Genomic DNA, 24740 nt, shown 5'->3' with positions numbered 1-24740 from the left:
TCATACAAATTGAATGAACAAAAATCTGATTACCGCTGAGATCACGTGGAACCCTAAACTGTCTGGTTTATTCAACTTCATGGTATGAATAAGTGATGCATCTCAGTTGTAGATTGTCATAAGGCTCATGGTCAGTAGCGTAGCTAAGTGACCAAGGGCCCTGGGGCAAATTAAAAAATGGGGCCCCACTGCTATGTAAACTGATTAGGTTTTATGAAATTAAAATATGAAATATACAAATAATTTAAAAATGCTAAGCTACGTAAGCTCTTATTTGTGAAGGGCAGCCCTGCGATTCTGTAACTCACTTCACGAACTCACACAGCGGTTTTCGCATCGGCGGTCGCTCTCAAATCAGTCGTGAAGCAGTCATTTTATGATTTGGCATTCTGAAAAGGTGGGAGCTTGTACTTTATTGTTTATCAGAATGCCAAATCATAAAATGACTGCTTCACGACTGATTTGAGAGCGACCGCCGATGCGAAAACCGCTGTGTGAGTTCGTGAAGTGAGTTACAGAATCGCAGGGCAGGTAATAAAAATATTAAATAGTAACAACGTAAATTACAATCAATACTTTATTTATTTATTTATTCCATGTCATTATTCTATCTTTACAGTAATTACTAATTCGATAGAACGACACAATATTTATACCCAACCTAGATAAAAAACATTAAAAAAATATATATTTATATACCTAAAAAAAACGTGATGTAGGTTTGGCGAATAAAATAAAATACAGAAGATTCAAGGGTCTATTATATAAAGGTCGGGCCTACCAACTGACTAAATAACAATTATATTTACAATTTTTTTCTAGCTTTAGTTTTCGCAAGAGTATCGATGACTTCGTTTAAATCCAGGCTTGATGCGGTTTTGTTTTCAATTGCTATCAAATTCGCGTTATACTGGGTGCCGCACAAGTACTGGCACTAAAGATTTTTTTTTTATTTATTATATGACATTTCCTGTCATTCTGTTGTTGAAAATTGTGTAGTGAACAAATGTAAAATACACTGAAAATAAACATGGACCGTTTTACTACCCAAAATTTATATTCCGCGAATAATCGTGTCAATGTTCTTACGGAATAATTAATCAGTGATAAAAACACAACGTGAATTTCGTCGACGATTTCCCCACCGTCCGGCACCGATTGGTCGCACAATCCGACGCTTTGCCACACGCCTTGAAGCAACTGGCTCAACATTGGATAGACCTAAGTCTGGGAGACCAAGAACAGGCCGTTCAGCTGAAAATATCGATGCTGTGCGCGAAGATGTGGAAGAGTGTCCAGAAACATCAACGAGGCGACGCGACGTGCCACGCAAATGGGGATTTCCAGACGGACCCTGTAGCGTATTTTGGTGAAAGACTTAAAGATTTTCCGTAAGAACATTGACACGATTATTCCACGTTCTTGGGGATTAAAACGGTCCATGTTTATTTTCAGTGTATTTTACATTTGTTCACTACACAATTTTCAACAACAGAATGAAATGAAATGAAATGTCATATAAAAAAAATAAACAAATTTTCTTTAGTGCCAGTACTTTTGCGCCACCCAGTACAATGAGCTGTAGCCGAAATCTTTAGATTTGACGCGATTTATTGACTTTACCGGACATCAATATGAGTGGTAAAATCAAATAAAATTGAATCACTATATTGACCAGTACAAAAAAGTTTATTGACATTAGCTTACTTACTCCTGATACAGCATGAATTTTTTAACCGTTCTCAATAAAAAATCTTAACCCGAATTCACAATAAAATGCACATATCACTATCCGTCAAATTGGCAACACTGCCAACCTACAGAAAGAATTTAGGGGAATTCCCTAGGCATAACTTTTGAATTTATCTCAAATTAATGTCTTGATTAAAGTGGGGTTGCAACCTATCATATTTATTTTGAAAATGGGAGAAATTTCCAAAAGTTCAGAACGATCGAGATTTCTGGTGAGGATTCGAGGGCCCCCTGAGCTTGAAGGCCCCGGGGCACTGCCCCGCCTTGCCCCTTGGTAGCTACGCCACTGCTCATGGTAGGTTTAGATTTTGATTTTGTTAATACATTCCTTATTATATATTTAACTCCTTTATTGAGAACACCGGATATTCCTACATTTAATCCCAGGCATATTGCCCAATAGCAATTTGTCAAGAAATTATTGGCGCGTTTTTCTAGCCAGCCAAGCCTAGCCAGCATCAGAAATCACCAAGCAGGATTAACATCTGAAAAGTTAACTAATAATGGGGCCAAAGATAATTTAACATAACATTTATAATACCACACCAACTTATTGGCGTCGCGGGTATTTTTATCATGGGGAAAGCTGATAGATATGATAAGGAATTATTGATAATGGAAGCATCGATCAGTCGATAGTCAATCGGTGTGTACGTGTGATGTGTAGTGTAAAATGAAAATGATGGCTGAAAACGAGATGGGTTACAATGAGTATTATAACTACGAGAGTTGGCCAGTGGTACCTCCGGAATACACGGAGCCTTGTCAGTACCGCCAGCCCCCGATTGAGGAAGACTACAGATACAATACATATGCGTAAGTATATTTTTCGTCTTCTTAAGTATATTGTGTCACCAAAACTCATTTATTAGAGACAATCTAATTTATCTGACACTTGCGTACAGTCTACTACAGCGCAGTGTAAACTGTACGTGTGACCAAACAGATCGTAAAACACAAAGTAAAAATATGTATTCCATGCTTTCCGTCGGGTCTGCAATAACTTAGTATTTCATCTATTAAATTCCAGTGTAATCTACTAAAACAATAAATTTCATTAAAAATAGTAAATCGTCTATACAAATATTTCGATTACTTTTTTCATTTCATGTCGCTAAAACTTCTTCGAAAATGTTATTTTACTGACTCAATCCCTTACCATAAACGTACTGAAAGGCGCAGTTATTGAATTTTTTCGTCTGCATTCCTCACGCGAGTCTAAAAACAAATAAAAGTAACAAAATATTTGTTAACTATTTGAAGCTTATAGTACATTATGAATAAGGTAAATGTAACGTAGGACAATTGAGTTATATTCAAGTTTAATCGTTGTAAATTATAATCTTGTTAATTCAGCTCTGATTTGAATGCAAAAACCATTGTTTATCTAAAAATCGTATACGTAATATGTAGAATTAATACTTACGCGAAAAAGGGATCTTTTAAGCAGACACAACACACACAGCAGCCAAATATGTATATATTTTGTTTTTATCTAGAATAAAAATATTAACAACACTTAAGATTATGCAAAATCAATTAGAAAGCTGACAATTATTTTAAGTAGCTACTTAGCCCTTACATAAGTAACTACTAACATCTCTAGATTACTTCATGAATTGGCCAGCAATTCACTTTTTAAACTCTATGTATCTGGTTCTATTTTTAAATCGTGTAAAATTTATTTTTATCTGTTTTTGATAAAAAGATTTTTAGAGCTATCTATGGTTTACAAATCATTGCTTTTAGACAGTTCTTTCGAAACGAAATATTGCCTATGATATTTTTGTATTCACAGAATAGTAGAAAGTACACTCAATGCAGATAAAAACACAGAGTCTTCTAAATATCACGTGGATCACGAGATTAAACTTTTTTTTTTATCGTTATAATAGTAAAATACAAAATGTAAATATCGTTTCGATCCGCATTGCGTGTTCCACACCTATAGAGTTCAGCTGGCGGTGAGTCGCGCTGAGTACCATCGAGGCCGTAATCCGTCAGCTGTTACCTCTCCCAGGCCTTCGTGGAGTCCTTAATTGGTTTGGAAACCTTCGTGCTTGTATCCATTTAAAGCCAGTGCCTAACCAGATTGCCGTAACGAAACGTTCTGGAAAACCATTGACTTTTACTCTCTATTGCGAAAATGTTTTGCTAGACTCATAGTAGATTTGTTCGAAGTTTTTTCATCCAATTTCTCGTAATGCTGCTATATTTGTGTTATGCAAAAAGTTAAGGAGTTGCAAAAAGGAGTAATTTGGTAATGGGGTAGTTTTTTTCCGTCGGTGAATGGTACGGCGGGTACGAATATAATATTCAACTTTTACACAAATTACTTTTCTATCGTGCCGGTTATCAGCCCCTATTATTTTATCATTAACCGTCGCAAATACCAAATGGTCTTATTAGTCTAGGTAATGATACTTGATTCGTCATTTTATGGAACTATTTAATTGGAATAAGACGACTATAAAGATTGCAAATAAAATTTACTATTTTATGATTTCATTTGCTGGATTTAGTAGAGAGAATCTTGTATGAAAATAGTTGCGACAATTCTTGCCGACAATCGTGTACTACGTAAATGCGCCTACACAAAAGACAAGGACTAAAAAATTCGAATGCCTCAAAACATAATAATCAATTACTAATATTGCCGAAGTCGACTCACATATTTATATTTAAACTATTTTTATGAACAGTATTGAAATTGAACGTATTTTTTAAATTTAATACTTTACAGACAAAGAAGGGAAGTGATTTTTGTGTAATATGTTAAGATGCGTATTTTATTAATCTATTTATTCGTTTATTTGAAATGTTTATTACAAATAATTTGACAAATAAAATTGTGTACCTAATAGAGGTTTCGTAAGCTTCACTCAGCATGTTATTTACTCGACTAGTAACTAATAATAGCCATAAGAAAAATATTAATTATGTACTTGGATTTTTTTATATTGCATACGGCATTACGGCCCTAGAATATAGATTTCTAGTACAGTATATGTTAAGATTGGAAGGCACAGAACACTTATCAATCAAAGAAAGCCAGACTCAGAAATTTGCCACATGCCCCATTACAATTGATAAATTGAAGTATTTTTTATAAAAATACAAGGTAAACACGAAAGATGTGTGTGAACAATAGGATAATGTTAAACGAAGCGAAGGGATAACTTAGTGACCCGTGAAGAGGGCTGCCGCACCTGCCGCGGACCCTCACAAATCTGGCCCTCGCAGCTTACCTCTTTATAGTATATGGAAAACGTAGAAGCAATATTTCATAGGTATAAGCAATCAAATTGTTTCGGCGTTTCGCTTCGTTTGTAACTGTAAAAATGCGGAATTAGGTTTGAAAATAGATTCTTTCAGAAAAGAGCGTACCCACTTTTAAAAGGCCGGCAATGCTCTTGAGCCTTCTACGTGTGTGAGTGTCCATGGGCATATTGTGAGTGTGGGTATCATTTAACATCAGATGAGCAGCTAGTTCTATAAAAAAAGCTAAATTTTCTCCTTTTTCAATCTGATATGATAGATATGATGTAACTTAAAATTGAACGAGCGCAAAATTGACATAAAACAACACCTACAGCCTTCCTTATACTTTACCCATAATTACAAAACCCAAAAGTGTATTTTTTTATTTACGCTAGCAACCGAAAACCCACTGAACTAATTTAAAAAGCGAAATGCAAAATGACCCCGACATTACCTATGATTTCCTTACTGTTATGGTTGTTCTGTAATTTTTGCCTGTACTGAAAAACGAAGCTCGCGATGTATCGATAACGCACAACGATTTAAAAAAGTAATTCTCAATAAGTCAATTAAACATTTGTCGGTGCACGCACTAGGGGTTGCTCATCGTTCCCAATCATTTAAATTACCTTTTGTTGTTGCCCTTTTGAGTTTAAAACGAACCCATTTATACGATATATTAAAATTTGAATAGGTAATATAAAATGTATAAAAAATTATTAAGTTTAAAAATATGTGATAAATGAAGCAAGATCGAAATAATTTATATATTAATTGAAATGATTATACGCTTATAAAATTACCATAGTAACAAAATAGAATCTTTTTATTTATTTAAAAACTCATAAAAATATCGAAGCCTAATCTTTATTATAATGTAAAATAGAATCTCAAAACATTAAGTACTAATATGCCAGAGAATAATAAACTAATAACACTTATATACATTTATTACTCTAATATAGACCTATGTGTGTTGTGTGGGCTTAGGTTGTAGGCAATTTAAAGATATATTTTATTACTGGCATCACAGCACAAACAAATAATAGAAGTAATCGTGTGGACTGCAGCGCTCCGTTGGCGGTTAGAACTAAAAGATAAATTCGCATGGGTGGATAAATTTAAAATATTTTGGAAATAAATATAGCGACGAATGGAAGATCTTTTTGCGTCTCCTTCTGTACAATTGTTTTCGATGCGATGGAAAGTGAATGATTAATAATTAATAAATTTATTGTTTATGAATTTAAATGTTACTCACAGGTTATATATTATAGCATTTAAATGATGAAATGTTGTTGTATTTGTAATCCGATTTTGAGATTATTCGTTAAAAATAGAAAACTTTACTACTCTATATCTAATAAATAATAATAATACAAAAAATCGTTTATTTGCAAAGAAAGTAATACATTCAGATTGATTAATTTAAAAAAAAACGCAAAATCACCCTTTTTATGGCATAATGTATGCAAATGTCATATAATTATCGTAATTACATAATAATAAGAGCAGTTAATTTTTGTATAATTGTTGTCAAAACTTATGGTCTAAATACTCTACCACTTTAAAAGGCACCTTGAAAGTATGGAAAGTTGCTTTGCGTTGGAACTATCAAAGCATCATCCTAATGTTAGTGACTCAGAGCGAATCATTGCAGAAGTTGATCAGTATTATATAAACTCTTTTGCTTAATTTTTGTATAGTATCACTTTTATATAAAATTCCGTCACCTACGAATATACTGAAATTTTAGAAACGTTTTGTTATTTCTACGAGGTTTGGCTATAATGGTTGAAATATGATATTAATAATGTTCGTAGTTAATGCGCGTCAACTTATCATAATTTCTTTCTTTATTTCTTTTAAAGCCATTTTTGAAATCGGTATTTCATAGCAATGTTTCTGAAAGGATTTGTGAACACCTGCATAGACTTAAGTAGGTAAAAGATTATCCACAAATACTAATAATATCGTGAATTAGTTGGTATTATATGGCGTGATTAACCTCTGGGGTACCTAATATAAAGAAATGTATTATAATCCGGTAAAAATATATTTTCTTTACTTGCGCAGGTCGTTTAAAAATTACTTTATTTTAAAAGGGGTGATTCTAAGTAATAATTTATATTTTCTAGAATAAGTATTGTTTTATAACATTGAAATTTATTAACTCGAAATCATTCGTGTTAGTGAAAGTAGTAGTAGTACCTACATAAATTAGTGTTTAAAGAGAAGAGGAATTTTAAGTTAATATTATTTAAATTGTTTTATTCTTAATCACAGAATGTGTATAATGAAATATTGTAAAGACTATTGAGAATTTTACAGAATAGGTAGATACTTAATTTCAAAATATTGTAATAATTTTATTTCACAAAATATTAACAACATTTACATATAATTTTATGACGTACGATGGGGCTGACATGATCTGTTTCATAAATTTTCATTATGCACCTTTAACCAACAAATAGGTAGGTACTTAGTTATTAGTCGACATATCGAATAATTCTTTGTTTTATGAGTAATTAACACTACAAAACTTTTTGTACCTATATTTAAATATAGACATACATATCAACTATTTCAAGTTAGAGTGTACTCCTCTTTCAAAGGACGGCAACGCACCCACTAAAACTGGTGTCTTGCTGCGAGGACTGCCCTTTATGAACGTTTTATTTGCCCCCCGATTTTTTTATATAAAAAAATATTCTAATCAATGCACTTACTATGCTATCATTCTCATCTGCTTTAGTTACCTACTACTGAGGTAGAAAGTGGCAAGTTTTAAACAAAAAATATGCTATATCGTTGTCCGTTGAGCACAATGATATAAAAATACAAAAATAATTCACCAATATTGTACCAAATCATTTAAACAAATTGACGGCAAATTCAATTGTTGAGAGATCTTACAATAAACAATTATAAAGCGCTTAAGGAGCGCGAAAGAAAACAAAGGCAGGCGCACATGTGCAAGTCGTAAAGCCTGGTTCAGGTAAAACCTTTTGTTTTTCGAGTGACAATGCGCTAAGTACTAACACATGTTGACGATTCAGTTTGTATTAGATTGTTGTAACTTGTAAAACACCTGCAACGGATTTTCAACTATCTTTTTATATTTGAAGAAATTCAATTAACAAAAGGTTTGCGTGGTATTTAAACAAATACATTTAATTTTAATGTCTTGAATTAAAAGTAAATTTTTTTATCATCTGAGATTCTAATAGTTTAAAATCATTGCTATATATAGAATATAAAGTTTAATTCTGTTTTAATGGGATAAAATAGTTTTTTACGTTTACGTTTTAGTTATTGAGCGTGTTTTGAAGTGTGTATAAAAATTGAATGAATGTTGTCGATACAATATAAAGCGAGCTTACATGGGCTTATTAAAACACTCTAAATGAAAATCATTATGTCCGAGCATTCATAGCACCCATAACGAACCCGGCCTCAACAATGGGCTTAACGCGCGCACTCATTACAAAAGCGACATAACGTAACGTACGAAAGCTTTTTCAAAGAGTATACTTAACTTTTTTTGTTGGTAAGGCTTTTAAGATGCTGTGATTGGTTATAGTGCGCCCCGCCCACTTCGGTGCGGCATGCGATTGGTCGATTTCAATGAAGCACCCTCAGTGAGTGAGTGGGTTGTCAAGGCAAGGGCGGGCGGGGTGTTCTTCACCCCAAGGACCACTCGAGGGTTGTTTAGTGCGGGTGCGGCGTCACGAGACGTAGCACGTGTTAACGCGAGTGTTCTTACCAGTTTTCAAAATTATTCCGAAAGCGAGTTCTCCCGGTAGGGAGATGAAGTGTGAAGAAGGTGATAGTGAGCGCAGCCCGCCGTTGCTGCCACCAGCGTCTTTGTTGGCATGGAGTCCTATTTTGCTCCCTCCATGGGGCCCGGCCTTCCTTCCGGCGCTTTACCCGGCGGCTTTTCGATCCGCTTTTCCCGGGTGAGATTTTAAGCTACTACACAATAACAAGATGTTTTATTAACGAGGTTATTTTATGCAATTCGTCTTAGTCGGCTAAAAACTAATTTTTAGAGAATATTCGACAATTTCCATATTTAAGTTGAATTAGAGAAATAAAGCTTAAATGTATCAATGTATTTTAGTACCTATATAAAGTCTTATTTCATTTTTTTAGGTAGGTATATAAGTTTTTGTGTAAAGCGTCTACAAAATATTAAATTGATGATAAATTTTAAAAGGGCGCAGCGGGATTTCCTTTTATCACGTTTTAGAAAAAATACTATACTAATAAAACTAACAGTACAGTATTTTGTTGTTTAAATTAATTTATTAACTAAATTCAACTTGCATCTGCGTGTTAAGAAACCAGAATAACAATATAAGAAGCGTATGAAAGTTATATTATTAAGCGTACTAAATTATAGAACAAACTAAAGATTCATTTTGTTGATCAATTGACGCTTGGCAATTGTTCTAATTATATTGTTATCTTTGAAGTGTTGTGAATATGTGTGTAATGGTGAATGTGGTAAATCACAGAACAGTTTTTTTTACATATGTAACTTTAATGACGTGGTGTCATTTTCCTTTGAATAATCGTAATGTACGTATAGAGGCAGGGTAAAACTTTCTAAGTTTCTTGCCCGTTCTTCTCAGAACAAGGCCTCCTGGTAGTTTTGCGAACGGATGGCGTAGTCTTGCTCTATCGCGAATTTCGTAAACGTTTTTGACATTCATAAGCATGCCCTAAGACGCATCTAAACAGAATAAACGTATTTTGATTTGATTGATATTGTATTATTATGAACACATTTAATTTGCCTATAAAATAATCACAAATAAACTCAAAAGCGGACGAGGATGCGTCCGTTTGTTAATAGTAATGTTTACATCCATTTTACATCTGACTTACAACCTGCTAAGCCTCTTGAAAAGCCGCCTATTCAAATTGTCACGTACGGGTCGCGGGAACTTTAATTTTGATATTTTAATAGAGCCGACTTGAGCTGGAGAAGTTCTTTATAAAAGTCACGTATTCTGGAGAGGCCCTCGGTTGACAATAGTTCTAATATTTGTGATCGTCACTTAAGGAATGTGTTAAGTGTTGTAAAAAATATTTTTACGCATCGCCGCTTTTGTCCTTTGCTTAAATTCTAACATAAAGTCAAAGTCAAAATCATTTATTTTAGGTAGATAACAAAATGTGCTCTTATGGACATAAAAAAATACATACCTATTAAATGCTTCTAATTCTACATTTACTGCCAGTTCTCAAATTAAGGGCGTAGAGCGGAAGAAAATAACTGGTAATAAACTCTCCGAAACTCTTTTTAATTGCCAAGTTTTTTGTTTTACTCAACGTTTGTAAGGAGCTGCAACCATTACACCATGACACGAATCTTCCACGTTTTTTTGACGTTGGACATAATAAGATGTATTTTATTATTAAATACATAATAAAATAAAAGTAATGTAATATCGAGTTCTGGTAACAACTTGACGTACGTGAATCGTTCATACGAAATATTATCTGTGATGCTTATAATCCTTACCTGCCAAAAACACTGGCTACTGTACTATCAGTACTACGTAGCCAGCCAGTGTGTACAAGCCTTAAAGTCTAAGAATTACACTATTGATGAATGTTTTACTCAGTTTTACTATATAGTACTTTTTTAAGTTGTCATAAATAGTTGGGATAACGATCTTATTCTGTTTTACTCCTATTTAAAAAAAATTTAATCTGTTTTGTCTAAAATTGTACAAAGAGAGATAGAGGTAGTTTGGGAAAATAGAGGTAATTTCCCAATCTACCTCAATTGATTTAAGGCCAAATTACCTCTATTGAACTTAAAGATTATAAGGCCTTTTAATTAAACCACCATCACTTTACAATTTAACAGTTCCAAATTATGTATATACACATTATCTAGGTATATTAAATTCAACGATCTAATTAAACTAGGTTATTTTTATATAGGCTGCAATTCTAGTTAATAAAGTTAATTTATTTAATTCATTATTGTATTTTGTGTACGAAAATTAAAGTTTAAATATTTTTATAGGTTGTTGGATAGTATGAAAATGCCTGGACAGCGGCCGGGATTCCAAATATCGGACATCCTTGGTTTAAACGAGGCTAAGGGCTTGGATACGACTTCGCACAACATCAGTGGCTGTTCTCTGGACATACCTCCTTATCCGCCCCAGCATCCGTATTCACATGAACTACTGAGGCATCACCAGCCCTGGCTCACATTAGATCACCATGATAGTGCAGGTAAATTATTTATTCTATGTCGTCTATAGCAGAAAGAATAGACAATATGTTATTATAATAATGAAATGGAAGCGCCATTGGATTATTTAGGCATTAGATCAGCCTTCAGTTCCCGACACATGTCGTCAATATCTTAGAAAGAAATGTCTATTGATTGGGCTTTGAAGACACGATCTCACACTTAATAATGGCGTGGACCATTTATTTCGATTTTTCTATAGATACAACTTTTATGACGCTAAGAATATTATATGTACGAAATAACGGGGAGTACAAAAGCTACCTAATTACAAAATTCAAATACCCTCCAATCTATGGGTCCTCCAAATAATAGAGTGTAACACCTAGTTACAAGCTAGTTTTAGTTAGCTACGTACCTATAGGTACATACGCGTATTTTCATAACCTAGGTGCTAAAAGTTCTCTATAGATACTAAGGTGATAAGACTATTTGTCTAAGATAGGATATTTTTAAAAATACCTAGATTTCTAACACATTCCCTGATCATGAGGCACCCACGCGTAGTTTTTGATAATTCTCCGCGTATCTCTCTTACTACAAAGGGATCGACTTATTGCATATCACATTTATCCAAAAGATAAAATATGTCAATATGTGCCGTTTATATTGATATATAAATGTTGTGAAAAAGATAAAACATATCTAGATAATTACATACATTTAGTTTGAGTGTTACGAAACACCATAATGTTATTTTATATTTTTAATTTGTTTATCTCAGGACATTAATAGGATAGAACTTAAAATATGTACCAATATTATCTAAAAACAATAAATAGCTACGTGACGCTCGATAATCATTTGTTTTATCAGTATAAAATGGCTCAAAATTAATCCATGCTTTAACTACTAAAGTTCGATTGTTCTATGTTTCTGATCGATTTCAAATATAGTAAATTTGCGTGATTTTTATGGATGAAAGTGTAAAATATAATCATAAATGTTACTTATATTAAACATACATTGATAAAATTTTGAGTATTTTGTTCTTTGAAATGTTTGCGCATTATCATTTACGCATATCATTTATCGCCTATGAAATATCGTAAAAATGTAGATCCACTCGAAACGACTTGGTACTGAGATTATTTTTCAAATAGGTACTCCTCAAATCGAGTGGCTACCACTAATCTTTGGTCATTAATTATTTTTATCGCTTATCTAATATTTTGGCCCACTCGATCGCCTGTACAATTCACATAATCCATGATTACACTGATTTTTATGTAGATATGATAATTGACTTTTCATTTAGTCTTTACTTTTTGTTAGGACATCTTTTTTGAATTTATCCCTTTTGGTGAAACAGTTCCCTATTGATTAAATTAATAAGTGTATTTTTATATGAAATCTAGTTTTTTTGGAGAATGATAGCTAAGTGGTTGAAATTTATATCTACTATATTATTTGTTTAAACTAAATAGGATTTGGCAATTTTTAAACAAAAATTGTAAAACTTGTACACTCAATTTGGTACAATTCAAAGTTGTAGGTGCAAATTTCAAAAAAACATAATTCTCTACAAATAACAAATAATATGTACAGTCAAAACCGTTTATAACGACATCGTTTACAACGACCAATCGGTTATTACAACCAGATTGTATGGTCCCGTCCGAATCCCTAGTAAACTATTCAGTAAACAAACCGCTTATAACAACATCGGATACAGCGACATATCGCTTACAACGACGAAATTTTATCGATATTCATCGGCTATAACGACCAACCGCTTCTTGTCTCAGCAAAACAAAACAATACAAACGATTTTAAATCTTATTTAAAGGCATTGAATGAATATTTAGGCATATTATTACCTACGCACTTTCTTCCAACGAACAGTTTCAGCCAACAACGATTTCGGAGGCTCTTAAAGCTGTAACAATTTTGCAAAAATTTGTTGCCTTAAACGAACAGTTTGATACTGGTGATACTCATACCTTAAGGAGTATGAAACGTAAATGCAAAAAATATTTGAGACTGGGCTAAAAAAACAGACCAAAATGACATAACTTTTGTACCTAATTATTTCGTAATAAATATTTTTGTTTCTTTTTTGACTCGTTTACATATTATAATATTAACATACCATATTATAACCCATACCTACCTATTCTAGATAGATAACTATGATAATATAACTTGTAGATAGTGTACATACATATTAACTATACTTGTGTATATATAATATATGACATTGCTTATAACGACTATCGGATATAACGTCGGCAACTATACGGTCCCTTCAATGTCGTTATAACCGGTTTTGACTGTATTAGCTTTGGATAGCTATGACATACAATATGTTTTGTTCAAGAAATATCAGGAAAGTTCAACAATAGTTATAAAAGAGTTTTAATTGCTATTCCGGAAAATAATAAAATATTATTTAATTTAAAAAAAATAAACGACGAATTGTCTTCAATTGCCTTACTAAATGGTAAATCTGAATCCCGCCCTTATTTCTCCCGGGGTTGGTTTAATTGTTTAACTTTGGGGGTGCGATGTGGAACAAATTTGTCACCAATAGCTGATGCCTCGTGAGCAGCTGTCGGCTATCAATTACATTGTTTGCGGGTGTTAGGGGGCTATTCGTTCATTATTTGATGACGTTTATAGATTTTATTGTATTCTATCGCTTTTATTCGGTATCTTCCTGGTTCAGGCCATCTGCAATTTATCCCTACCTAATGATAGAGGATTTATTAAACTTATATATGAAAAATCGTAAATATGTGTTGTTAAACGTTTTTTATGAAAACCTGCCTTGCGATTCTATATCTCACTTTTCGAACTCACACATGCCAAATCATAAAACGACTGCTTCACGACTGATTTGAGCGCGACCGCGCCGCTGCGCTGTGTGAGTTCGAAAAGTAAGTTACAGAATCGCAAGGCTGCAATTTTAACTTACACTGTCTTATTGGGTATAATTAAATAAGCAATTACAATTTTGCTTATTTTATTCATTTTCGTAAATATATTTTTATACTCACAATTTAAATTATTTTGCTTAATGTGATCTATATCGTAAACAGATTTAATATGGGGTTCTTAATACTTATAACTTTTTAAGGATGATACAAATTATTATTCCATACGTATCATCTATTAGCAATACCTAGATTTACTAATTAGCAGCCATCTTGTTTTGGTTAACCTATAACAAGATACTTAGGTGAACGGGATTATTCAAGTAGAAAACATTGAACAATGAGACAGCTGAGGGGGGTGGGAGTGGCACCCCCTGGGACACGCCCAGCCCCCGCCACATTAACATATCCGTGTGAAAGCTTTACTAAGGGGACACTGAACAATATAGCTTTTATACTATTCGAATGTAGTTAAATAGGTCGGATTAAGAAGATTTCAATGTGAGTGTTTAGCACTACATTTGTATGTAGTGGTTTGAGTGCTCAGCCTGGGAAGATTTTGTTATGGGGCGTAATGTCAATCATTTTTGTATCCCAAATATTTAGCTCTTATATGAATTATACTTGCAGTAAAGATTTGTAAATGTCATTAAATAACCTTTTTGAATATTTTTATTTGCTAAATTATATACATCATGTACCTAAACGAAATATTTTGTTAAGAATTTAAGACATGAGATAATTAATGTAATATTTATTTTATTAAAGGTATTATCGGTCAACAAGCCAGTCCGGACAGTACATCCAGAGCATCAGAAATATCATATGTTGGCCCCTCAGCCACTTCGCCCTCAACTGGCCCACGTCATGACCACGACCACGATCACGACAATGACCACGACATCATAGATCACGATGACGATAACGACGACCACCCTCCCAGCAACAACGACCCTAGTCTAGTACATAAGAAACGCAAACGGCGTGTGCTATTCTCCAAAGCACAGACCTACGAATTAGAGAGAAGATTTAGGCAACAGAGATACTTATCAGCACCAGAAAGGGAACACCTCGCTAGTTTGATAAGATTAACGCCGACGCAGGTGAAAATATGGTTTCAAAATCATAGATACAAAACGAAACGCGCCGTTCAAGAGAAAGGCGCTCACGATTTGAATGTTGGTGGTCTGAATTCTCCGCGACGCGTCGCTGTCCCCGTTCTGGTCAAAGACGGAAGGCCTTGCTTAAGCAAGCCAGATGGCTTGCCACCTTTAGGCATGTCCCTGCCCCCATACCAACCAATGCACCATCAGCCTCCAACGGGGCACTCGCACCAACCCACTGGTTGTTGGTGGTGAAGTTCGAATACTATTCTGTGGTAACTAGTCGTTATATTGATTTTGCAATCGTAATGCAGGTGAATAATATAACTTATCAAACTGACTCACGCATTTGGATCATGATATGATAAGAAAAAGTTTACAGAGAAATAAACGGCGTTAAATTCAATATTGCAATTGTGTGATCGCATTGAATCATAGCTCGAATGGAGATAATGTATTTTTGTTAGCATTGGTATTGTGGAGTTCCTATTATTTTAACTTAAATTATCATAGTTTGAAATATTCTAGAGATATGAATGTAAATGCGTAATATGATTGTTTATTTGTACCGTAATGCTAAACTTATTTAAAGTGTTTTTAGGTTTTTTCTGACAGTACTTGACATACATTCCACTTGATTTGTACCATAGTATATAAGAAATAAACAGATGTTATAAGATTGCAATATTTAGAAAGTAAGAAACAGTATTAAAATAGTCGAAATATGTTTAGAGTATTTATGTATATTCCAAAGAAAACTATTTATGAATGTGTGTAGACATGTAGTATATTGTATATTATGTACATACTATGAACTGTTTAATAATTTTTTTAAGATGAATTCCTACAATTCATTGATTGATGTATAGCCAGAATAGCCGTAGTCTTTGTAAAAAGTGTTATATATAAATTATTCACATTGAGTATTAAATAAATTAAATATAAAACTGATTTTATTGAAGCTAGTCCGCAAGAGCTTGATTTGAATTTATAGATTTGCGATCGGGAGATTTATAATTTTGGAGATAAATCTCTTCTAAATTGTCCTACCTGTCTACTTAATGTCAGGATATATTATCTTGGTCTTTATAATAAATAGGTTACTGTAACTCACTTTGTCCCAGGAATTGAAACCCGAAGATAGGTAAATGTATAAGGATTTATTTATTACAATGTTACCGATTCTAATTATTCAAATGATAAATGAGCTACTAGTTTAAAAGTTTCCGGCTTGCCATAAACCCAAAAAGTTGACGGCGTGCGTCAGGCACATGAGGCCGATCACCTAGTTGCCTATAAGAGAACAAATGATCATGAAACAGATACAGAAATCTGAGACCCAGACCAAAAAAGGTAAATAACAAAAACATCGGATACACTTAACTCGGAAACTAATTAAAAAGACACCTACGTTTCCCACACATTTTGTTTTTCTCTATAAAAACCTTTTATTAGTTTGACTGAAGTCCGATTACCTAAATATATTTTATGCGATCAATATTTTTAACGATTGACCTATGCCAAGGCTCTGTGGCTTTTGTTGGTTTATAATTTTAATGCGCAAAAGCCAGATTGAATACTGCATGCTTGTATATAGATCAGTTGTAAGACATGGCGATGGAGATCCTTGATTCATGGTGAAACAATAATTATATTGGAATGGTGGGAATTGCCCTAAATAATTTGAATAGGCAGAAATCTGTCAAATAAATCGACTTTTACTAGTTGCACACTCCAGAAATACTCGGAACTATTATGTGAATACTCACAAATCCAGTCAGTTTTTCTGTTCATAGTTATAGTGATGTCGCAGCCAACTAGCTTAATTAGCCGTTCGATTCACAACCTAGCCTTTTAACTAAACGTCGCCGTTTAACTAGCGGCCTGAAAGATATTCAGCCGTAGCGTTTGTTACAACATTTAATAAACTGGCTGACTAATGCTTAGGCCATTCGTACGATAGTCATTATTTGGCAATAATAAAAAAGATTAAACATATGACATAAAAAATATTTATTTTAAAATTAAATTGCTTGAGTCTAATTCACATTATTATTAGGTATATCACTACACTCTTCCATCGTACTTGTTGTTTTTCATGAAACTTTGGAAAACACCATCAAAGTTGTGGTTTTCCGACGCCATATTGACAGTTTCAAGAGTTTCGTTTCGAATTTGGGCAGAAAGTGGAATTAAATTTAAATGAACAGTCAACAGGCTAGGCAAGTAATGAAACGTCATCTATCCATGTCATTTGCCTAGCTGTTTCATCAACTGGCTGAACATCTTTCAGGCCACTAGTTAAATGGCGCCGTTTAGTTAAAAGGCTAGGCTGTTAATTGAACGGCTAATTAAGCTAGTTGGCTGTGACAGTGATAATGCGAATGTGTGTGTCACGTATGTTAACTGAAATTCTTATTATATTTATTGATAGCTAGCTATACTTGGAATAAACCTAGTTTATAGTTTATAGCAAATTAGAACGAGGCACTGACCATTGTTTGCCCGTTAAATATTTACTGAGCTTATCTTATCACGAGCTGCCGATAGGCCGCGACCCGATTACTGACACTTGTCATACCTACCATGTCTTTACACCTGTCCTATATTACGCTCCCATATAATGGTCTTAGGATTTTTATAAGATAAAACAACAATATAAAAAATCTAAGCTGCTCAAGCCTCTAAAGAGAACTCAGATGTAACAAAGAAGCGAAAGTTTCTTGGTCCTAGATTTTGCAATTACCATCTTTGGCCTCTATCACATATGTCGATCGTGATATTTCACTGTACCAGCGTTGTGAGAGGATCAACTATTAGTTCGAGTCTACAATAGATTTTGAATAACAAATTATAATTTGCGAGAGACCGAGTATTAGACCCGATAAGCGTCAATGTCGCTTTACCAAGGCCTTTTTCAAAACCGAGGCCCCCTTGAACGTATACGCAAAACATGAAAAGATTTTGTACCAAAAATATATGTACCTAATTTTATGAAAATGCTTAGATGAAAAGAAAAACTTTATTGCACGTAATGAAAAAGAATGTATAGTTAAAAGAGAAATCCCCACACTAGGTTTCCCTGTGTCGTGGGGAGCTACTCTCTTCCATTTGACATATTAATAATTTTAGGAAGGTTTCTGTGGTGTGGGTGGCAGGGCTGGCAAAATGCCACGGGCCCCCGATCCAAGAGATATCATGTTCTATGGACGAAAGTGAAGTCTCCAATACGCATTGGGCTAGCGTGGGGACTAAATACAGACCATTCCCTCTCGCCTAAGAGAGCAGGCCTATGGCCATTAGTGGGACATATATAACGTGTAATTGAGTACACTGAAAATCTCGAAGTTTATTAAAATTAAACTGACGATTTTTACTGATAGGGGGGCCCTATATCAAAAGAATTTGCCACGGGCCCCAGATGGTATAGTTATGCCACCGCTTGACTTAATAAATTCCGCATAGCTGTTACAATTTTATAATTAAACTACTGTTGCACTTGAAGAATACTTTCCGTTTTAGTTTAGACAGATTAAGAAGATGTTGCGTAAGATTGTTAGTGAATGTATAAAGTTTTAAAACGAAAGTGAACATTTTGTTTTTAAGAAATAGTATATATAATAATATAAAAACCTGAATAAATCTACTGTGAAAACGAAAAGATGATATCTGTAGTTTATTTATAGGAAGAAGGTACCCGCGACTTGGTCGAATTGAACAACGTCAAATTCGACAACTGATCGTTTTTTAAGGCAGTTTTTGCCGCACTTACTATGTGGAACCAGCTGCCCACTGAAGTATTTCAGAACCAATTCGACTTAGGGTCCTTCAAGAAAAGAGCGTGCCAATTCTTAAAATGACGGCAACGCACTCGCCAGCATTGAGAAAATAATGGCGGTATCATTTAACATCAGGTGAGCCTCCTGCCCATTTGCCCCCTGTTCTAAATAAAAAAATATTAGTAACTTTGAACTAATCCTAAGCTATTTGCGACTACGCAATGAAATCTTATAGCAGTTTAAAAAACAAACTTTAAAACTACCTATTCTTTTTAATCACCTACAATCAGTTTTAGATATTTTATTTAATAACCTATGCAAATATTTTTTTAATAATGGGAATATTTATCAAGGATAGTGTAGCATTGTAATAGTGTAAGAATTTTTAAAATTGGCCTAAGAGTTTATTCATTACAAACATACAAAAATACATATAATTTCTGTTTATAATATTAAATTTAGATACAAACAAATTTTAAATTTTTCCTATTATGAAAACATACCCATGTAGAAGAGACTCAGTAATATGTAATTTATGTAAGTTATATTGTATAATGTGACCCCAGAGCTGGTGCTTTCCTCGCTCAACGATTAAGTATCGCAATACAGCGAGCAAATGCTGCCAGCGTTAATGGTACACTGCCAAAGAAGTATTTAATATGTATTTCTTTATTGACACTCATAAGTGTACATTGTGTTACCTAAATGAATACATTATTTTGAATTTTTTAATTTTCTTTTTATTTATTTTGAATTATTTTTATTATTTCAATGTATATTAGTCTATAAATTGAGGACGTATATGTACAATATTATGTTCACACGACCCTACTTATTGCCCATGTTTCTTTTAAATACCTACTTTAACAAAGAACTAACGCCTCCGTGCATTGATTGAGAACCTTTCAATGTCGATGTTATTAAATAAATACACTCACAATAAGCGTCGGTAGTTCGACAATAGCAAACAAACTGTGAATTAATTTCGATGAATTCTCAAAACGATCCGTAGTTGAAAAGGGCGAGATTAAGCCGATTAGCGACAACAAATACAGCCTCCGGAGCCACTGACACACGGGGACAAATTGCCAATCTATTATTGTGAAGGGCATTGAAAATTGATAATATTTTATATTAAAATAGTAGATGAGCGACTTCGGAATATTTATGAAAGTATTCTAGAGCTGTTTCCCTATATTGTTTTTTACTTAGATTGTTTGGAAATTCGTAGTTAGTGAATAAACGTAAAGATTTAAAAAAATGTGCGTGTACTAGTGTACACACGTTAGAAGTGAAACTTCTTTATGACCTTATTTTTCGAAATTTATCTATATGCAACTTTACAGAAATTGGTTAAATAAAGTTAAATTAGATAAAGTTTAACAAAAGGCTTTTAATATCACAGACTTGAATACAAATAATACAATTATTTCATTTTACCTTATTACCACTAAGATTATTACAGAATTTATAAATTGTAATAGAATTTTTAGTATCATTGTTATCGTTATTATAGATTTTTGTTATTAATGGTTTAGAATCTCTTTGAATCAACCCTGGTAGGGACAAGAAAAAGTAGCGCGTAACGGTCAAATGTGACGCGTAACTGAAACATGTGACTTTTTTTCCAACCCTGATAAAGAAGTTTCACTTCAATAAAATTTATTTGATCTGTGGTCTAATTAGACCACATATATGTGGAAGCTAAAAATATATGACCAGTTATCAATCTTGTTTAACTTTTAACGCTAGGAAAAAGTTTTTTACCAACTAGGTATCGCTAACCAGGTATAGAATATTGACATGTAGTTATTTAGTAATAAATTTATTCATTTTACGTAACGGTAGGTATATTGATTAAAGAATGGGCATGGGACTAAGACAAGACAGTTTTCTAAAGACGTTTTTATTCACCATACTAGTGTTATTTGCGTACATAGACAGAATAATAATAATACTTTATTTACAACAAACAGGAGATAAAATAAAAGAAGAAATGTAAATGGGTCCAGACACAACTGAATATGATTAAAGAAGCAAAATTTGTTAATATTTCATTTTGTTTATATATGATATCTCAATGTTTTTTTTCGATACAATTCGTTGTCAAAATGAACCATTCAAGAACGAAAAATTAATGCGGTTTCTATACGTATGGCAGGCTAATAGTTTTATCTGATGTTTGACCTTTTTGCACTTCCTATTTATGACAAAGCAAATTATAGCGATTACATCGCACAGAACCTTTTTACGTTCATAATAGAGCATATAATCGTCCAACGATTGCTGGTTGAGGGTTGTATTGATTCACAATTGTATGATGGGATTTACGTTCTTATTGTGTAGAGAAGAGGATATATTATTGTTTGTATTTATAAGACAATATTGTCCGTGTTAGTAGTAAGCAATATTATGATGGACGAGCGAGTGTATGGTCAGTGTGCAATCGAGTTGAAACGCGATAACGATGCACTAGGCTGAATGCAAAATAAGTCGTTTCTTATTTGGAAACGCTCTTACCCAAGTCTTGACTGGCACTGTAAAGTATTATGAAATCCAAAAGCAATTTGTGCAATATTAACCAAAAAAAGTTTATAAAATCATCAATAAGAACTTTAAGACCAAAACATCCAAAAACTAAATAGCTTTCAGCTGTGACAGTAGTGATTAAATAACTTAATAAATTTCTGAAATTAAAATAATAATCTATTTCCATTTATGTTCCATAAAGTTATTGAGCGGTACCAACAAATATTGTAACCGATTTAAACAAGGTTCAAAAACTAAATTATTCTTCTACGACAAGGCTGTGGGAAATTTAAAATACTCGGGTTTAAATTTGCTAAATAACCACAGAGTTAATATTCACATTAATGTGAAGTAAATCAAATTGAAAGCTAGAACATGGCAGAGGCTTAGCAACACGCGCTGAAACCATTTAGCGGCGAACCGCTAGCCCTTTATTGGTTCGACTAATAGACTTGTACGATATTAATAACTCAATTCCAAATACTTTGAGCTTTTTATTATTTATTAAATCTGTAACAGGCCATGTACATTTACATATTAGAATCTCCATTTCTCTTTGCGTTAGGAAGCGTTCAAGTATTACGTAACGAATTTTTTGGGTTTGTAAAACGTTACTATGCGGGGCGGTGATTTAATTACGCGTATATTGTTAATATTATTTTCGACTTTCCAGTATTTACACCACATAATGGTAACTTTTAGGTATAATATAATAAGCATATATATTTCTAGTTCTTACCCACGATGTTGCAAAACATTATTAGTTGTTTGTGAAATCATAAAATATTCGATTTTTAATTTGAAACAATACCTATATCCACAGATGTTTTATTAGAAACATATACAGAAATACTGTATATGTTTTTCAATTATATCAACACATCATGGTTATAATACAACCAGCTTGCTAATAATTCCGTCAAAATTCTTTTCAGAAATAAATGATGAAAAAATTTACAGTTGAATAAAGTTCAGCTGAACATCTGAAGTTTATGAAGCGAACGCTGATGCCGCAAGCAAAATCCAGTTTTTCTATTTGTATCGCTCTCATTTTTCACGTGACAAAGGTTTACGACAGGCCATCATATTTATGGTGTATTGTGATATATTTTTTGTTGTACGCATTAGGTTTATCTGACTTTCCGCTAAATCAAGCAACTGGCCATGCCAGGAAATACCCTCGCATATATCATATGGCGGATACCGACTTTTGGGGTTATACTGTGGGGCGAATATAATCATTTGTCTTATCGCGACTTTTGCTATTTTAACAAAATATTAATTATGTTCCTTAGGGTAAGATTCTGAAAGGAGACTTAGCGCGAAGTCTGACACCCGTTCGACAAAAATGTATTGAGCTTTGACATACCGTAGTCATAGCTCGTTTCTGAATCACACTCTTAGATCGGAAGAGAGACCGAGCGTTTTAAAAGGCCTTCTGGCAATGTGATTGTCTATGGACGGTGGTATAACTTAACATCAGATCTGCCCGTTTGCCCCCCTGTTACATAAAAAAAGACGTTAAAACTTCTTCCTGTACCTATGACTAGTAGACGTACGTATTGCAGTGGCATGTCTAATTAATTATCAATATAGCTTCTGTATTTACGATCAGCTGTGTTGTGCCTGAGCACTCCGTTATACCATAAACAATATTTACAAAGAAATAATATTTGTATTTATAAACGATGATACTTAGCATAAACACGACGTTTTTTTGTAGCTCACTCGGACCATTCTATAGATTTAAAGCCTTAGAAACTAAAAAAGGGCACTTTTTCTTAATAAATCCGTCAGAGTCCTACAATACTCTGATTAAGTTATCTCGCGCCCTTTTTTTGGTAAAAAAGGAAAATGAATAGGGGCGGAAATATTAGCGAGTAACGGCATTTCCGCGCAATAAATCGCCAACCAATCAAAGGAGCTATTCTATCGTATACCATACTTTATTTTATTAGACTTTTTTATCGACTGCATTATCATCGCTTTGTCTAATTGTCTGATATTTATAGCAATAATTTATTAGTTTCTTCACAGACTTTTTTATTCATTCCACTATACACGATTGTAATACGACATCCTGCTATCAGCTGATTTCAAAATTATTTTTCTGTACGTTTTGACAAAGTGGCTAAATATTGAAGTAACGTCCCTAAAGGTTTAAAATTAAATTATAAAAAGGTTTTCTTGAAAATTTAAAATTCTTAAGTGATAATATTTATGCGCTGAGCTGTTTTAAACTACAAGAAAGCTTAAATGCTACCTTATCAATACACTTTAGAATTCTGAAAATATGAACGTACTTGGGTACAAAAAAAACAAAAGTTGACTCATTACTAACCGTTGAATACGATGTTACCGTTCGCTAGTCGTTATCTGTGAGGGAAGGTAAATCAGAAAATCAATATCAACGAACGCCACGTTGTTATAAGTTTGTCTGTTCGCTTCATGCCAAAGTTTTCTAACTGATTATTATTAAACATGTTATTTTAAGAATAAAAAGCATAATATGTTAAATTCAACTGAAATTAAATGTAATTTGTCAAAATTTTCAAGTTTCGTTAAATGTTCTTCGGAAATATACTGTTTGAGGTTATTTAACCTGGCTTTACAAAGATAAATAAATGTGTCTGCATTTTTAGAATCCAGGTGAAATCAGGTCCATTTATGAAAATAATGGATATGTGGTCGCGTGGCCATTACTTGACTTCCGGACAGAATTGAGACATCAATATTGACGCACTTCCTGCACAGCGCCCCGCTGCTTGTTGTGAAAGAGCTGTCAAACGTCAATTAATGAACCACAGGCTACTATCAACAATTTATAGCGCAGACTGACCTATAAATTAGCAGAACAATAATATTGACTTTTGAAATATGTTTATGGCTGTGATCGTGTAATTTCAAGAAGAGTTATTAGTAGACCACCGTGTTCGGTCCATGAGTCAGCAGGGTCTAATGGTCATTTGGTTTGTTGGAGAATGATTAATTATCTTTATCAATACACGAGCTTAGCCAACTGAGGGCTCAATGATGAGCGGTGATTTTATCGCTAGTACAGGGTAAGATATTCTTTACTGACTAGGATAGGTATTATGTCGTGAGCCGCCGGGAATTCGTCAACAATACAGACTAAAATAATTATTAGTTCTTGTCT

General features: G+C 33.4%; 1 protein-coding gene across 1 annotated transcript; it reads left to right on the top strand.

The window, feature by feature from the left end:
- The first annotated feature begins 2381 nt into the window (after positions 1-2381).
- Positions 2382-16193, top strand: LOC125052042 (homeobox protein Nkx-2.2a-like). The gene is made up of 3 exons (XM_047652690.1): positions 2382-2568; positions 11063-11277; positions 14941-16193. Exons 1-3 carry the CDS (start codon positions 2426-2428, stop codon positions 15528-15530), a joined length of 948 nt encoding a protein of 315 aa, XP_047508646.1. The 5' UTR covers positions 2382-2425; the 3' UTR covers positions 15531-16193.
- The last annotated feature ends 8547 nt before the right edge of the window (positions 16194-24740 follow it).

The sequence above is a fragment of the Pieris napi genome, chromosome 8 (assembly GCF_905475465.1).
Source record: "Pieris napi chromosome 8, ilPieNapi1.2, whole genome shotgun sequence".
Lineage (NCBI taxonomy): Eukaryota > Metazoa > Arthropoda > Insecta > Lepidoptera > Pieridae > Pieris > Pieris napi.
This window is presented reverse-complemented; position numbering and strand designations above follow the sequence as displayed.

Bases quoted from the DNA above. Each gene is read 5' to 3' on its own strand.
- LOC125052042 (XM_047652690.1), top strand. From the start codon at position 2,426: ATGAAAATGATGGCTGAAAACGAGATGGGTTACAATGAGTATTATAAC. The intron at 2,569-11,062 runs GTAAGTATATTT...ATATTTTTATAG, and splicing joins TACAGATACAATACATATGC to GTTGTTGGATAGTATGAAAA. The intron at 11,278-14,940 runs GTAAATTATTTA...ATTTTATTAAAG, and splicing joins AGATCACCATGATAGTGCAG to GTATTATCGGTCAACAAGCC.